General features: G+C 40.3%; 1 protein-coding gene across 2 annotated transcripts in view; it reads left to right on the top strand.

Annotated features, from left to right (window-relative positions):
- NHSL1 (NHS like 1) overlaps window positions 1-17,774 on the top strand; it is a 237,202-nt gene that overhangs the window by 176,601 nt on the left and 42,827 nt on the right. For both annotated transcript variants that reach the window (XM_029223503.1, XM_029223504.1), the window contains exon 2: window positions 1,611-1,763. In XM_029223503.1, coding sequence (XP_029079336.1) covers window positions 1,611-1,763 — 153 coding nt within the window. The remainder of the gene's footprint in view (window positions 1-1,610; window positions 1,764-17,774) is intronic.

Below are 17,774 nucleotides of genomic sequence, written 5' to 3'. Positions count from 1 at the left end.
CCTTGTAGAATTCAGAAGCTGTAGAGAAGATGGTATATGGGGTGAGCGCTGACCATGGTATATGTGGTGGCTTGTGTTCCCAGGGGCACTGAGAAAGGCCAAGTTCCTCTTCAGCGATGGTTGAAAAGTCAGGAGCTACCTTCAAGTAATTGCACTGCTCTCGCCACAACCGTTCTTTACATGAGTTATTTCATAAGCTAAGGCTTTACATATATTAGTTCCTTTGATCTGTTTAATGGCTGTAATAGCTGTACTGCAAGGTACGTTGAGTTAACTTTAAACATGTTCAAATAGAAAGGTTCAATAGTTCATGCACACCTGTTGATTTTATTTCACGAGTCTACTTTATGGTCTCATTTCCAGGGACATGTTACGTTGCAGAAACAAGTATGCCCAGAGTGCCCTGTGTGGCATAGGTCAGAGGTAGGGGAAGACTCGCCCCTGACTCACAATTGTCGTATCTGCTGGTTTTACAGGAGTTAGACTTGTCACCCTCAGTAACTGCCTCAGCACAGGGTCCTTCTCAAACTTCTTTAGTCTCTTCTACACCTGGCTTATGGCAGCAGTTATACAGAGAGTATTTAAAAAATTGTTGTTGAATATTTATGGTGCTGTCAGTTTCGTGTTGGTACCCCACTTAGATTGTGTTGTCAGGAAAAAATGAAATGCGTAGACAAAGCGATCCCAATCCCTAGAAGGATAAAGGAAAATTGTCATAGAGATTTAGCCTACCTATCATTTCCCCCTCTGATGTCCTCAATCTCTTTTGTGTTGGAAAGATTCAATTGAATTGGATTATATTGGGAAAAGTCAATTGCATTGGAATTTCTAAAAACATTGGAATATAAAAGTATTCCATGAAAGCGAGAAATACAGAGAAAATTTTGTAGCACAAATGGATTTCTAATTAGATATGCTATTTAAATGTATTACCTTGAATGTTTATGATTAGTTTTGTAAAAATTCAATTGAGTTTATAACAGTGATGTTTTAAAAATAATGCCTTAGAGGGGAAAGAATTGGTCCCAACTTCTTAGTAGAAAATTTGTTTTCTGTCTTGACAATCTAACATTTACTAAAGCAATGACATAGTACAATTGACTAGTATTTGTCATGGCGGAGTTCAGCAGGAGTTGGAGGTCTTCACTGATTTTGTTAATCGTATTCTAACATTTGGAGTAGAGGGAGGGCCTAAAAAGCTGGGAAGCAGTTAACTGAACAAACATGAAACACAGTGGGAAGGACCCCTGGGATCTGAGATCGAATCTTTTTTTTTTTTTTGCGGTACGGGGGCCTCTCACTGTTGTGGCCTCTTCCGTTGCGGAGCACAGGCACTGGACGCACAGGCTCAGCAGCCATGGCTCACGGGCCCAGCCGCTCCGCGGCCTGTGGGATCCTCCCGGACCGGAACACGAACCCGTGTCCCCTGCATCGGCAGGCGGACTCTCAACCACTGCGCCACCAGGGAAGCCCCCTGAGATTGAATCCTATTCAAAATTTGTTCTATTTCTCCCTTGCTGGCCCTTACCTATGGATGTGTTAGGTACCAAGAACTCACCTTGATGTAACACATTTAATTTGACCTCTGAATGTGTTCTTTCTTTCTACAGCTGTTTCCAACCTAGATGAGGAGAGTCGATGGACAGTCCACTACACTGCTCCATGGCACCAGCAGGAGAATGTGTTCCTTCCCACCACAAGACCCCCCTGCGTAGAGGACCTGCACCGCCAAGCCAAGCTCAACCTCAAATCAGTATTGAGGGGTAAGATGGTGCCCTGCAAGCTTGCTGTTCTTGGATTATTGACTGTTAGAATTGAAAGCATAGATTTGGTTGCTATTTATAATGAACGGATAGTATGCTGTGTCTTTATAAAATATCATAAATACTCACAACCTAATACATGCCTAATATGATCTGGTCTCTGAAAGCTGCCGGTTTACAGATATGCAAATCTGTCCTTAAAGAGCCTGCTCCATGTTAGAACCCTCGAGCATGTTTAAACCACTGGTACCAATTTAATCCAAATAAACACCTGCTGATGTGGGAAATTTTGCCACTGCCTTTTTAAGACTAATGTAAGTATTCAAAGCAAATTGTTAAAGCTAGTACTTTGTAATGGTTTGTTCAGTTAGTTCAAGTTGGGTGGAAAGGGGACCTAAATATAGACTGTGAAGGAGTGCAGAGTGGTTTGATTTATCAGAACTTGGGCAGCACCCAACGGGGCTCCTTTAAGCCCAGGTGGGCAGAGTGCACTGTGGCCAGTAGGAAATCCAGGAAGAGTGTACACCTGTGTCTAGTTTAAAATTCTCATTTTTACCTCAGCTTGTTGCTGATGTTAAGAAGAGTTTATGCATGGTACAAAGAAGGCATCCTAAAAGTGATAAAGGAGGGAGGACGTTCTTTAAAAGAGGAAGAAGTGACTTTTAAGATTCAGAGACTTGCTCTTAAAGCAACAAACCAACATTCTTATCCTACCAGACTCTGCTTCTACCAGTTTTCTCCTCTGTGCTGTTTGGGATCTAACTATACTAAAAAAGTACTTGTTGCCTATCTGAAATTTAATTTAATCAGGCATCCTATATTTTAATTAATTGTTTAAGACTTACATCTAAGAAATACTGTTATTGATTCAAGAAAAACCCAGCATGAGGACCCCTCTAATTTTTATGATAGTTTTTACTTGTGTATCAGTCATTTATTAAGTAATTCATATATTAATGTACTGTTGCTATAACTGCTGTGGTTACTAGCTAACATTTATTAAGCACTCAACTCTATACCAAGCATTGCTCTAAACCATTGCACATATTATCTCTTAATCCTCTCAATAATCTACAGACCATCACTGTGCCAGTTTTGCAGATGACAACATAGAGACACAAAGATTAGAAACTTGCCTAAGATCTCAAAGTTAGCGGCAAAACCAAGATTTAACCTTGGACAGTCTCAGGCTGTAGAGCCCATATTCTTAACTGCTGCCTTTAACAACCTTTTGTTTGAAACCTATTATTCTGGCAGAAATGCAGAATACACAGACAGGGTCTCAGCTCTCGTGGAATTTATACTTATACCTAGAGTGCAAATCACAGTGTGAAAAATACTCGAGAGGTGCCAAAAATTGCTGTATTGTAATTAAAGAAAGCAGATAATCTCTGCTTAGAGAAGGAATAGCTGTCCGTAGACTCACAATAGATTTGGTATTCCGAGCAGAACTGTACAAACTTCGATCGTGGCCCTGTTTTTTCTTCCTGTAATCTTTTATAATGCTTCAGTTATCTCATATGTATCTTGCAGTCTTATGTATCTTGTATCTTACAGTCTTGGCATTGGACTATCCAGCAATGAGGACATTATTGAGCTCCCTTTTTCATTTAGACTGAATACCCTGTATATTTAGGGACTAAACGCTTAAATGAGAAGAATCACGTTAGTTGGGCTCCTCCGTATGGCCTTGGAGTTGTACTTTGACCTTTGTTGACTTCATGAGGTGCCTAAATCCAGCCACAATTTCTTCTAGATCCCTTCAGTTCCTAGTGATTTGTCTTTAGTAAATTTTGACAAAGAGCTTCTCTACGTAGAGCTCACCTTCCTCCACCAAAGAATTACTAAGAAGATTAAATGGCACGGTTCCCAGGACAAACCCCTGAGGGAGTGCCATTGTTAACATTTCTCTTGTTGCTCTGAAGACAGAACACTGCATGGTCTGGCTTGTAGAGAATGCTTTCTCAAAGGTATATGTGAGTTTGAATATTCAGGCCCAGTGGTTTTTTGATAACTCTCCAGGAAATTGTGCTTCACTACCTCTTTCATGTATTTTTCAAGTACCAGATCAGAGCTTCTCTTTTCTGCCCTTAGAACACTGAGCATCTCTATATAGATTTTTCTGATTTTATTTTATTTTGGACTGTTCAACAGATACCTATGAAATATCATCACCACTGGTTTTGCCTACACTTAGATTTTATTTTGAAAAGGTAAATGCTTCAGTGATTGCTTAAATGCCCTAAAATCGTTCATCGAAGGGATTTACTATTAATAAAATTAATAAGTTTGGGAAATTCTTACAGCTCAACTTTTAAATCTGGATTTAAATGCACCTTAAGAGATTTCAGATAACTGATAACTTGAAGAATAGTGGTTGAGAAAGATGAACCGAGAAAGAACACCTGAGTTCTTTTGTTCTTCATTTATTTACTTTTAGTCACATGCACAGAACTTCACTTACCACTTCCCCTATATCATGTTAGCAACTCGAAATAAACACATGAGTGCAGAGTATTTATTGCCTCGTTATCAGTGAAGATTAAAAAGAAAAAATCCAGTCCCTTACTATATGGCAGCTGTTAAAGTATGATGTTATATAAGATTATCAGTCTAAGTAAATATGACCTCAACAGCCTTTGCTTAAAAATACAGAAAGGTAGGTCACTATTCACAACGAGCATTCTAATATTTTGTTCCTCCTTTTAGTCTTACTATGACTTTGTCCATTGTTTTAAGGAAGAAATACTATCGTTTAATGTTAAACAGGTTGGTGCTTTTTCTTAATCATTAAATGCTCATTGTCGGAGCTGTTCTGTCAGTTTTTGTGGGGCGCTCAGCTCCCCTCTTGAGGACCATAAAATACAGAGGGAAATGATACAGTGAATACTAACAAATGGATAACTAAGTGTTGTAAACATTTGCTTATGTTAAAGTAATGCACAGATGCTTACTGGTCAGTAGAGTGGTTGAGGAAGGCACTTTTTTTACGAAAAAGCTAAGCTTGAGTTAGTACATAAAGGTAGATAATAGACACTACTTAATACGTATTTAAGAATCAATTCTGTGCTATGCCAGGAGTTTTTAAATGAAGAGACAAAAGGTCGTGGGTCCCCAGCTTTAAAGAGCTGAGCTTGCTGTCTGGTGTCAAGACTGAAGTAAACAGACAGTAGTGTAATGGAGACGGGCGTGAGGTACGCTGGGCATATAGGGGAGAGCTCGGTCAGCCAGAACAGCACTGGGAGACCACCACTCTCCCATTCACCCACTGCGGAGGAGATGGGCTTTCCTGGTGCGTCACACAGCATGTGGAGTGCCTGCAGCAGGTGGTTTCCATTCCGGTCCAAATAAAGCAGAGATCTTCTATATTTGTTGTTGGGGGCTAGTCTCTGGAGAACTTGATAGAATTTAGTGACCATGCTCTTGGATCAAATGATTTGGTTTTGTTGATTTATTTAGTTACTAGAGATTTAGATAATGACTTATTGCTAACAACAGTACAAATGTGTACCCATTTGCTTTTGTTTTTTTATTTTTGGCTGTGTTGGGTCTTCGCTGCTGCGCACGGGCTTTCTCTAGTTGTGGCGAGCGGGGGCTACTCTTCGTTGCAGTGTGCCGGCTTCTCATCGCAGTGGCTTCTCTTGTTGCAGAGCACGGGCTCTAGGTGCATGGGCTTCAGTAGTTGTGGCACACGGGCTCAGTAGTTGTGGATCGCAGGCTCTAGAGCGCAGGTTCAGTAGTTGTGGCGCACAGGCTTAATTGCTCTGCGGCATGTGGGATCTTCCCGGACCAGGGATTGAACCCGTGTCCCCTGCAATGGCAGGCAGATTCCCACCACTGCACCACCAGGGAAGTCCGTACCCATATTTTAAGAGTATTTTGATATTTGGGTTAACAGGACATCTGGCTAGTAATGAATAGTGAATTTTACTGAATTTCCAGAATTCTTCCCTTTTAATTTCCATAGTTATTTGAACCCTTCATGAACTTCATCAGAGTTAGTTGTGATGATCAGTAACCTTTATCTATCTAAATTTTTATCTAGGTAGTTTTTATATATATTGAAGGGGCCACAATTCAGTGGAAAAAGGGGACTTGAGGGATGAGGTGGGCTCGCTCAGACTCAATGAAAGTTTCAGATTTTATTTCTTCACAACCTGTAGGCCTCATTTGACAGTTTTAAGATTATTAAAGGCTGAAACAAACATGTTATTTTTCAGCCTTCATTCCCCCAAAAGGCCAACTTGAGAGAGAGATAAACATACTTTCTCATAGTATGTTTAACAGGCAGTTTGGTTACTGCATCTGTGTTAACTCCTGCCTGAATTAGTTCACAGAGCATCCGTTGTTAGTATCAGAAACCATCTAGTCACAGCTCTCATTCCTGAAGAAACATATTTTAGCAGGTCAGCCTACTCTGTGGCTCTAGAATTAGGAGTGCAAGCACAGGGTGGAATGTTGGATCTGGCCTGTGTTAATTCAGAGTCAGAAGGTTATGTTTATTGTACCTGGAGAGATAAGAATTGGGGATTTACACTTTGAAGAAATGACTATTTGTACCAAGTGATTTAAAACAATAGTGTGTGTGTGTGTACAGACCAACCTGTTGAACATTAAAGAGTGGTATACCTTTCTTAAAATTATGGACAAGGTCTCCAAGTAGTCCCAGCCAGGTTTCTCTGACAGTTCGTGACACACAGACTTTATCTAAGGGTCACTGCATCTACCTTTCATTGTCAAGAAACCACCTACTAGTTGCATTTTGACTTGGACAAGTAAGTCTGTTCTGGGAAGGGCTGTGGGGATCTCTGGATTTGATGAGGGGGCTTAGTGGTCTCATTTGTCTGCATTGGGCTGATGGGCCCCTGGGATATCCCAGGTGCCCTGTGGTTTTGGTTATAGAGTCTCCTCTTGGGGGTCCTGTGGCATTTTTTACAGAGCTTTCTGGAAGACACCTTTCTAGGCATGACCTGGGGGATGTTGGCTGAGAGCTCTCTCTCTTGCAATGATACATCTGCTCACCACCCAGACAGGCTCAGGACGAACATCTGCTTTGCCCACCTTGTGCTAATGACAATGAATTTTTCATCTTTTTCTTTTCTGTCACTTTTTAAAAATTATGACATAGAACACAGACAAATACATAAGACTTGTACAGTTTAACAAATAATTATAAAGCAAACATCTATGTAACTATTATTACTCTGGTCAAAAAATAGAATATGACCTGAACTCCAGAAACCTCCTGCTGTTCTTGCTTTCTAGTAGGAAAAGCCCAGGTTTCACGAAAAGTGCATGGCTCACATCTAGGTTCACATCCTGCCTCTGTTATGTACTAGGAATATATTATTTGAGTTTAATTTTGAGTGTATCTCTTTAACATTTTGAGCTTTTTTTTTCGTCTATAAACTAAGATCATAATATCTGTTTTCGTGGGAATAAAACCAACTTATTTATATACAGTGTCTCAAAGTACCTGTGCCTCAATGTGGAAGCAGTGTTTGTAGAAAGAAGGGTGCCTTTTAAGTGCAGTGGAATACAGATAGAACTTTCAGCCCTCTTTCCCAAAAGGCTGTCATGATTTAGCTGGCACTTCCTCCCCCAGCCATTATGCTCCAGGGATATACAGTGGGGAGGAGGGAGAGAGGAAGAGAACAAGGAACTTTGTCAGATGACAGTGACAGCCGTCAACACTTGTTCATTTCATCCACATGAGCAAGATTCCTTTTCCCCAACTCCCCATCAACCTCTGAAAGATGCCCAGGATGCTAGAGCTAGAAGGGCCCTCCCCGGTCCTCTGGTTAATAAATCCCCTTTCCATTTTGTAGATCAGGACCTATCAGAGTTAAGGGGTTGATTGACAGCTGCTTTGCAGTTTATAAATGGCTCTGCCAAGAACTCCAAATCAGGTTTCTCAGCCCATGCTGGCCTGTTCTGATCTCAGATCCCAAGGGCCTATCTCTGACGCCTCTTCAGCTGCCCTCAACTTCCAGAAAGGGCACTGGGACAGGGCTTACACGGGGGATCCAAAGGCTCACGGCAGATTTGGTTTCTTCAGCCAGTTAATATAGGAAATGCAAAATAGCCTAAGGTGGTGGCTTCCCTGTTGCTCGTGAAAACTTCTCTTCACTCATTCCTGATTTCATTAAAAGTCAAATATGTTTAAGAGAAATAAAGAAAGGAGGCTTCATCATGAGACATCACGTGTGACAAACATCTGTAACCATTGTTCATCCTAATAGCATTTGGTGCATATTTTTAGGGCAACGGTAGGTCATTAGTACCTCGATGGACTTAAAAAAAATAGTAATAAATAGGTTATAAAAGCGACAAAGGAAAGAAAGATAAGGGAAGAGAAACATTAAGTATACCAATGATTTAGCACTTGTAGCCAGTTTACTCTTTGCCTACTTCTGTACTTACATTCTTCCTGAAGAATCCTTTGGTAAAATTGATGTGTAAAGGGAGATGGTTAAATGTCACTGGTTAAAGAAGGATTGTCTTTCATTTTTTTTTTATAAGAAAGAAACATTACATTACACTCATTCATGGAGAATTTTAACTTATTTACTAGTTTAAACAAAAATAGGCATAGAATTGAGGGCAGGGCAGGGAGTGGTTTGTTATTCTGGAAAAGCCGCTGAACAGAAGTAGGATGTGTAATTGTCTCATCTTTCCTGAACCACAGAGGCATTGACATCTTGTTCTGTTGTCAGTAACTGTTCTGAAAAATGAGTTAGGAGACCAGAATTGTGATTCCAGTGCTGCCAGTAGCCCATGAGATGCTGGAAAATCATATACCTTTTTTTAAAAAATAAATTTATTTTATTTATTATTTATTTTTGACTGTGTTTGGTCTTCGTTGCTGCGCGCGGGGTTTCTCTAGTTGCAGCAAGCAGGGCTACTCTTCTCTAGTTGCGGTGCGCGGGCTTCTTATTGTGGTGGCTTCTCTTGTTGTGGAGCACGGGCTCTAGGCGTGCAAGCTTCAGTAGTTGTGGCACGTGGGCTCACTAGTTGTGGCTCGTGGGCTCTAGAGCGCAGACTCAGTAGCTGTGGCGCACGGGCTTAGTTGCTCTGCGGCATGTGGGATCTTCCCGGACCAGGGCTCAAACCCGTGTTCCCTGCATTGGCAGGCGGACTCCTAACCACTGTGTCACCAGGGAAGCCCCATATCCCATTTTTGTACTTGGCTTCCTCCTCTGGAAAACAATTTTCAATCTCCAAGTTCCCTTCTAAGCTCCAAAATTCTGATTGGCCTCTTTTAACTGTTTAAGAGTGATATGCAAAGTTTATTAACACAAAGATGCAATTTACGGCTGAACACAAATACTGACAAATTGAATTGTCCACAAATCTAAGTTTGTGGTGACATAAAAGTTTCTAAGTGCACCCAGCAAGTGAGGCACTGCTCTGGATGTTGTAGCAGAGTCAGAGATAAATCGACATGGCTGCTTTCCTAGTTTACACCTCGTCAGAGAGAGAAGTGTGTGAATAACTCACAAGCTTGATAATGGTGGTATCACTGAGCCACACCCTTGTCCGTGGGTGTTGTCTTTAAAACAGAAATCTAATCATGCCTCTCATTAATCATTTTTTACCAGCTTTCCACCATTGGCAGGATAAAACCTAACTCCCTTAGCATCTGAGAACCTTCATTACCCCTGTTTGTCCAGCCTCACCTGACAAATCACCCTTTCTCCCCCATGCTTCTCTCCTCCTACACCCAAGATCTTTACCTTGTGCCCTTACACGTAAGGATAAAGTCCTTCTGTTGGAACCCTGGCTTGTCTTGCCCTCCCTTTCTCTCCACTCCACGTCTCAATCCACTTCCTCTCTCTTCTAAACCACAACCTCTCACACCTGGCCAACTCCTGTTCCCCTTGTAAGGGTCATCTGGTTGATGCTCGGATTCCCCCAAAGCTTTCCTGGACTCCTCCGGGCAGACCTGGGCATCCCTTACCCACTTTTCTACACATGCCCACAGAACCTTACACCCCTCCATTAAACTAGTAATTGTGTTCACATGTTTATCCCCCCACCCGACAGCAAGACCTTTGGCAGCAGGACCTTTTCTTGTCATTTGTGTGACCCCAGTGCGTGGTACTGTAAATACTCTTGTATTTGTGGAGGTCCTGGAAAGGTCATCTCGAACTCACGAGGAAGATCAGTCACAGAACAAGTGGTGAGAACACGGGAGTGAGGAGATTGGAGATAGAGTGCAGGGAGAGGAGTTGTGAAGGTTGAGCCTGGAAGGCTTTGATCTAGAGGGTTGGAAGGAGAAGTCAGCAAAAGAGTAACTGGGGAAGAAGAGAGGAAATCAGGATGGGGCAGTGACCATGGTGCTCGGGGATGGGCAGAGTCGGAAGAGAGGCTACTGAATTGGTCAGTAGGCAGTCATCGGTGACCATCAAAAGAGTGGTTTCAAGGGGGTCTGTGGATTTAAGAAGCCAGGTTTCACGAGATAATTATTTTAACAAGCAGAAAAATAATACAAGTAATATTTTTTAAGAAATAAATGATGTCAACAAGGCAAAGAGAAAAAGGACAGTATTTTGAGGTGGTGGCAGGCTAGAAGTAGTAGTATTATTTGTTTTAAAAACTAGAGCCAATTAAAACATGGTTGTAGACAAAAGAGCCCACAGGGGGAGAAAAGGTTGCAAATACAAAGAGAGAATGGGAGCATTCCCTGAGGAGACAGCAGGCAGTGAACGGGCGCAGGCAGAGGTCAGGTTTCGACTTCTAGTTCCCAGACAGGACTGGGGAAAGGGCATTTTGAGATGGAGCAAAAAAACACTGAATTTGTTTATTAAGGGGTGTTGGAGTCTTGATAGAAAAATGGCCCCCACTATGTGGCTAGTTCCTTGGTGAGAAGGGTGACTTCATTTGGAGCTCTCTCGTTCAGTGCTTGTGAATTTAATTAGGTTGACTTTTCAAAGACAAATGGTAATGTCATTAAAGACTTTTTTTAATGTTTAGTATTTCATAAGACTTCCTTTGGAATTTTTATCCTTAGGGAAAGTTGCCCAACCTGATGAAACAATGGATTGAATTCTCTATTGAGAAAAGAGGAGTGCAAAGACAAAAATAAAAAATTAACGGAATGGGATGATATACAAAGGTGGCGGTTTAACTTCTGTTGTTTGATTTGATGCCACACAAAATTTTTTATAATACTAACTCTCTGGGTGTGATAACCCTGAAAGGGTAGTTAACCTGTGAGAGGGAAGTCAGATGCAAGAGCAAAGAAAAGGGAACAATCATTGCTTTTTCAGTGGGTAAAGAGACCTGTTGCCTTTTTTTAACGGTAAGCAACACACAAAAGATAGAATAGCAAAGACAGTCATTTAAATGATCCAGGTCTCAACAAAGCACTATGGATTGTTTAAACAAAAGGCTTTTTGTTTTGTTTTTGTGTCCATGGTCAGTCTGCTGTTTCAGCAATTCCATTTTAATTCCTGATAAAGTGAGTAACTTGAGTGGCTGCTATATTTCGCCCAGCGCAGCATAAAAATGCTACATTGAAGGTACTGTGGATAAGGTTTGTTATCATTCCCTGAACAACTGAAGTCCCTGGTGTTCGTTTAGAATCTTTGCAGGCTATTTGATATTGAGTAACCTTGGTGATGCTCCACGACTGCCAGTGATAGGGGTTTTTCATTCTAAAGTGAAATGAGATCACCTCCAGTTTGGCTGTGCTCTGGTGGTGCTCAACTAGGGCTTGCAAACTCGCAGCACCTTCACATTTATCATGGGCACCAGAAAGCTTTCACCTTAATTTAAATCTGATTTAGTTCTTCAAGTCTCCTTAAATGACTTTGGGTATGTGAAGAGAAGAAACGTTAAAAACCAGTTTTCTGCCATGGCAAATAACATTTGAGGAATAATTCCTTCCATGGTTTGCAATGAAAAATAAAGCTAACAGTTTTATCCAATGGTATAAGTTTTAATATTTAATTCCTGCGTTTTGGGAGGTTTTTATTCCACCCTAATAGAAATTAACCATAGAGGGAGAATATCAGTCAAAATGACCTTTTTTTGCCCTTCTGCATAAGTGAGATTGCCTAAGGTGTTTCATGTCAGTGAAGGAGATACTGGTCCCAGGGTATGGAGCGAAAAGACTCTTTTCAATGCCTTCTCAGTATATTAGTCAGCAGATTCATTTCCTGTGTGACTGTTGAGCTAATGACACCACATTTTCCCATCCTGACCACTTTATCTCCCCAAACTCACTAAGGAGATTGAAATGAGAAGTCATTTGGAATAGTGCTAAAATAAGTGTTAGGCATATGAATTCAGCAGTCTGCTTGTCATTCCCCCCCTCCTTTGGCAAAACCCATCCATTTCAAAGGTGGCTTTTCTGACCATCTCTCTTCTACCTTACTCCTTCCCAAAACTTTTCTGGGAGCTTTCCTGTGACATCTGTTCTCTCTGACCAGAATCTTTGGGGGAGTTGCCTGTGATGGAATTAGTGTTTTCATGCTGGATTTGGTCAGTGTCCCTGAAGTTCTACCAAGACCAAATTTTCTTGTATAGATAACCCAAATAGAGCACTGAGTATCATCTTCCCTACCTGCTCTTCCCTCATCCTCTTATTTCCTGAACATATATGACTGAGACCCCTTCCCCCTTAAATTCTGTGTTGCTGCTGGCCCCAGCCCATACCTGCCAGTTGTGCTTAATAAACACTGATGACATGGGTGGTGTACCAGATAGATAGGCAGGTCCCGTGCCTTGGGTAAATTAAGATGGAAAGTATGGCCAAAGATAAAATACACCTGGGTGAGGGATGGGGACGGCCCTTCTGTCACATAATCACCGTACCCTTTCAAGTACTGATGGTTCATTCATTTAATGAACTCCCTGGCCACCCACACTGAGTAAATCATGTCTGGCTTAGACACCTTCAGGAGGACACTGGCTTTTACTTTCAGGGCCTGGGAAGCCATTGGAGAGGTTTGAGCTCAGGAGTGACATAATCTGACTCATCATTTTTAAATGGTTAAATCTGGTTCTGTGTTAAAAGTTTGCAGTAAAGGGATCGGGGTGATGCAGGACACTGGGCGGAGATACCACTGTAACCAAGGGAGAGGCAGAAGCAGCCTGAATCGGGAAGCTTTGTTTAAAGCCGAGCTGAAGCGGTACGTTAAAATAACAAGACCTCTTCAAGCGGTTTAAGGGAATCTTGACCTGTAAAGTACTTCTACAGGAACAAAATTAAAGCTTTTTCTGAAACACAACAGTATTCCTTAGGAACCGAAAGTAAATACCAGATATAGCATTTCTCCTCCTCCTGCAGTGATCTGTTAAATTCTTCTTTGTCCTTTGTTTCCTGTTTTCCTCTCAAGTTATTCTGTTGGTGAGTGTGGATCATCTGTGACATAATAAAAGCAACAGATTAACTCTCTTTTCCCCTCGGGCCTTTTATCATTTCTCACCTAGAATATGTAGGAAATCTTAAACTATGAAAATCCTGCTTCCTTCTTCGGGAGCCTCTCCTCTAAGTGGAAGACTTTTCCTTTTATGTCACACCTACCCCAAATGGTTGAATGGATTTCACATCAAGCACCTTTAATATTGTTTCTCCTTCTCTGTGGCTACTTTACCTTCCTCTGAAACAGTTTTCTCCTCCTGTGGCTCCCAGACCAGCAGTAGGAACATCACCTGGGAACTTATTAGAAATGCAAGTTCTCGGGCCCCACTCCAGACCCACTGAATCAGACACTCTGGGACCCACCACTGGTCAGCCAAGTGGTTAACAAGCCCCCAGGGGATCCTGATGCACCTTAACTGGGAGAACCAGTGCTCCATAAATTGTCACGTGAACTTGTTAATCAGTCACCTAAATCGTGAACACCTTGAAAGTTGTGCCCCTTCAGCTTCACTAGCGCATCGCAAGCTAGGGTTCGAACACAGAGCTGTTGACTGTCGGAGTTTGAGCCCTTGACTGTCGCCATTCATCTCCCTGGCTGTTAGCAGAAGGTTACTTGAACAAACTGATTCATCTCCTTCCAGGACGCTTCCTTCTCCTTGACACGTGGGTGATTGTTGGCATATTTTCTGATTGGCCGTCTCTTTCTTACCTGCAGTTAAACAAAGTATACTCTAACACCTGGAACATTTTGTCTCATATGCACCATTAAGAGAGGAGATATTTCAGAACTTTTAGGGAGACTTGGGCTCAATCATTAAAGCCATATATTTTCTCCTTTTTTATTTTATCGTACTTTGGATGCAAAGTATCTTTGACGTGACGATTGATAAAGAAGTTGTCTTATGGACTCAGATATGCAGTTTTTGGAAGATAAATTTGGATATAATACTTCATATATAATAATATGCTTTTATATCATTGTAAGTATTGCTGTATAACTTCATATCAATACAAACTCTTAAGCGGAGAGGGCAGAAAAGAATGAATCATTAGTGTAATAGTAAACCAAAAAGGCATATTTATTTGGAATCTATTATTTTAAATTGCTGTCAAATTATCTAGGACAATATCCATTGAAAATATCTATATTAAGTCCATGGTGTCTTTAGATTTAACATAGCTTTTCAACTCACTTGATATGCTGCAATTAACTGAATAACTTAAAGACATTTGACCATTTATAGTCTCTTAATTATGTTCTAATTTGTTGATTCTTAAAGACGATTTAAATAAATTGAAGTACAGCTGTTCTGAAGAAAAGAATTTATGGAAAGTCCAAATGTAATTTTGGAAAATCCAATATACATGACTGGCAAGGCAGAATCTGAACTACAGTATCAGTATGATTTCTTTCTCTTGCTCAGGATTGCCAAACCCAATAAATTAAGGTACTAGAAGGCAGATCCCTTCTATTTTAAAATACATTTTGGTTTGATTTTCATTAAGAAAATAAGTTCCCTAATGTTTACAGAGCATAATATTTGAGTGCAGTAAATTTTTCCTACATGCTCATTACTTGAAAGCTCGAACTAGAATCTTTAGCTATATAAGATCTGATACAGCTGTTGGACTGGGATTGATTATTGATTTTCTTCTAAATATATGTTTGTAGTCTTCTGTGTTCTCAGTTCTCTGGTACCGGACAAAGATATGTAATAGAACTGGCGTTTGACCCTGTCATTGATAATCTGATGGATAAATAACTGGGATAGAAGTTTGGAAACCTGGATCTACCAGAAACTTAAAACACTTGCGTTTTATAATCCATAAGACAGGTATAATATCTGCTTTCCTTCAATTCCCACAGAAATATTTTACACACAAATCAACATGATGGCCAGGGGCTTTCAGTTTAGAAAATAACGCATTTATTAAGTGTCATCAGGAGTAATGGCTTTAAAAATCAGTGATCTGAAAAAAAGAGTGTTTTAGACTGTGGTTCATCACAGAACATTCTCACTGAAGCAGTGCATCATGACCACTATTTATAATTAGCTTTGGAACTGGAGTCCTCCCAATTGTTAATGACCTTGAATTATAGGAGGAGGATTATGAAAGGTTTAATCTGTTAAAAAGAAACCACATTTAGATTTTAAAGTATGGTACATCTAAATGCTGTTCTGTTGTAAAATACCAACATTGTGCTTTTGACCTGAATGTTTCAGCACTTTCCTAGCAGTTCATGGTCATATACACCACCACTATACATATAACCTGAAAAATGACAAAATAATCTTTCTTAACTAGTCCTTTTGGCTTTTAAAATGCAGCAGTGCTTGTTTTCTTTTTTTTTTAAGTATAATTAATTTACAATATTGTGTTAGTTTCAAGTGTGCAGCAAAGTGATTCAGTTGTACATACGTGTGTGTGTGTGTGTGTATATATGTATATATGTATATGCTTTTTCAGATTCTTTTCCATTATAGGTTATATTACAAGATAGTGAATATAGTTCCCTGTGCTATACAGTCAGTCCTTGTGGTTCACCTATTTTATATTTAGTGGTGTGTATATGTTAATCCCAAATTCCTAATTTATCTCTCTCCCCTACCCCTGCTATCTCCCCTGCTATCCCCTTTGGTAACAATAAGTTTGTTTTCTATGTCTGTGAGTCTATTTCTGTTTTGTAAATACATTCATTTGTATCATTGTTTTTAGATTCCACATGTAAGTGATATCATATGATATTTGTCTTTCTCTGACTGACTTCACTCAGTATGATAATCTCTAGGTCCATCCATGTTGCTGCAAATGGTATTATTTCATCCTTTTTTATGGCTAAGTAATAGTCCATTATGTATATATACCACATCTTCTTTATCCAATTCATCTGTCGATGGACATTTAGGTTGCTTCCATGTCTTGGCTATTGTAAGTAGTGCTGCTATGAACACTGCGTCTATCTTTTCGAATTGGAGTTTTCTCCAGATATATGCCCAGGGGTGGGATTGCTGGATCATATGGTAACTCTATTTTTAGTTTTTTAAGGACAACAGTGCTGCTCATTTTAAATACTTCCTTTATCATTGCTTTCTCTTCTTACTCAGACAAGCTAACGTTCAGCAAACCTCACTTGTTTCCCTTTTAGCGTCCACTCATCTTACCACATCATTTCCTTGGGGAATAAACGACAAATCCCTTTTTCTTCCCACCTTGCATTCAATTTCTCTTTCTCCATCTCCTCCTTTTCCTTCTGTCTTTCGTTTAAGTAAGTCAGAATTTAGTAACCATTTAAGTTAAAAACTTTGTTCTCTCAGAGTATACTTCAAAGTCTTTATAATAAATTCATGAAATTTTTCACTTATAATTGTCTCTTATGGAATTATAAATATGAAAAAATTATGACAAATTATACAAATCAATGGTAAAAATGCCAGTGTGCTTTTACTAGCATCACTAGGTGATGTACTTTTCCTCATACAGGTAACGTTCAGGCTCTTATTGTGGTATAGTTGGAATTTATGTATTTGAGTACTGTTAGCTGAGTCATAGCATCTGGAGGAAGGTGGTAAATACAGGTGAGATCATGTCACTTCTCTGTTGGTAGTCTCCAGAGGCTACCCTCCGGCCTCGTGGTGACAGCCAGAGTCCTTACAGGAACCTCCAAGGCCCTATGTAACCTGCTCCCCCTTTACCTGTCTAACCATCTCCTATTGTCCTTCCTCTTCACCCAGCCCAGATCACTCTTCCCTCCAGCTCTTTCTTAGGGTGATGGAACCCACTTTCTTCACTCAGATGTCACCACTCAGGTAGCCCTGCTTCAGTACCACTCCCTGTGCCCTTCCCTGCTTTATTTTTCTCTTAGCACTTAGGACCTTCTTACATATTATGTAGTTGATTCCTTTTACTGTTTGTTGTCTGTGACCTCTTAGAGCATAAGCTCTATGAAGACAGGAATTTTTGTTTGTTCTGTTCACTGTGGAATCTCCTGTGCCTGTAACAGCACTTGGCAGGTAGTAGATGATTCATAAACATTTATGACTTAACAGATAAACGTGGCATGGGGATGCTTTCCTCTGGACTATACATGAGGAACCGAGAAAAGAGAATTGTCTTAGGGGTTAATGACTTCTTCCAGCTTCGATCCTGCCTTTTTGGCAGTAATTGCTACTCTACCTCCTTACTCCTTTTCTTTGCTATTCTTTCGTTAAAAACACCAATTGAACCTGGCACAGCAGAGGATCTAAGGAAGTATGTGATACGGTTTATAATATTGAAGAGTTCAAGCTAGCATGGAACGTTGTAGTAACTAGGGAAGACTTTGTGGAAAAGGGGATTTGAAGTAAACCTCAAAGGATTTTGATTGAGCTGTCTTGTAGTAGCACAGTGACTTGGGTTCCCTGTAAGCATGGCGGCTGCCACTGCCAGCCAGTAGACCCTGGATGCCATTGTCTATAAGAGGGTTTGGGAACTGATGATGGTAATATACATTATATATTAATATGTATAATTAATATAAATTGAAGAATTTATAAAATAACTTTCGGGAGGGATCAAAAGATTTTCTTCTTAAAATTCTGAGTCTGCTAATCTTTTCATTACCCATTTGAGATATGCAGTGTTTTCACCTACAGACCTGC

This window comes from Monodon monoceros, unplaced genomic scaffold (assembly GCF_005190385.1).
Source record: "Monodon monoceros isolate NGI ecotype Baffin Bay Population unplaced genomic scaffold, NGI_Narwhal_1 Super_Scaffold_15, whole genome shotgun sequence".
In the NCBI taxonomy this organism is placed as follows: Eukaryota; Metazoa; Chordata; class Mammalia; order Artiodactyla; family Monodontidae; genus Monodon; species Monodon monoceros.
The sequence above is the reverse complement of the archived record's forward strand: the minus strand, read 5'-3'. Positions and strand labels throughout refer to the sequence as shown.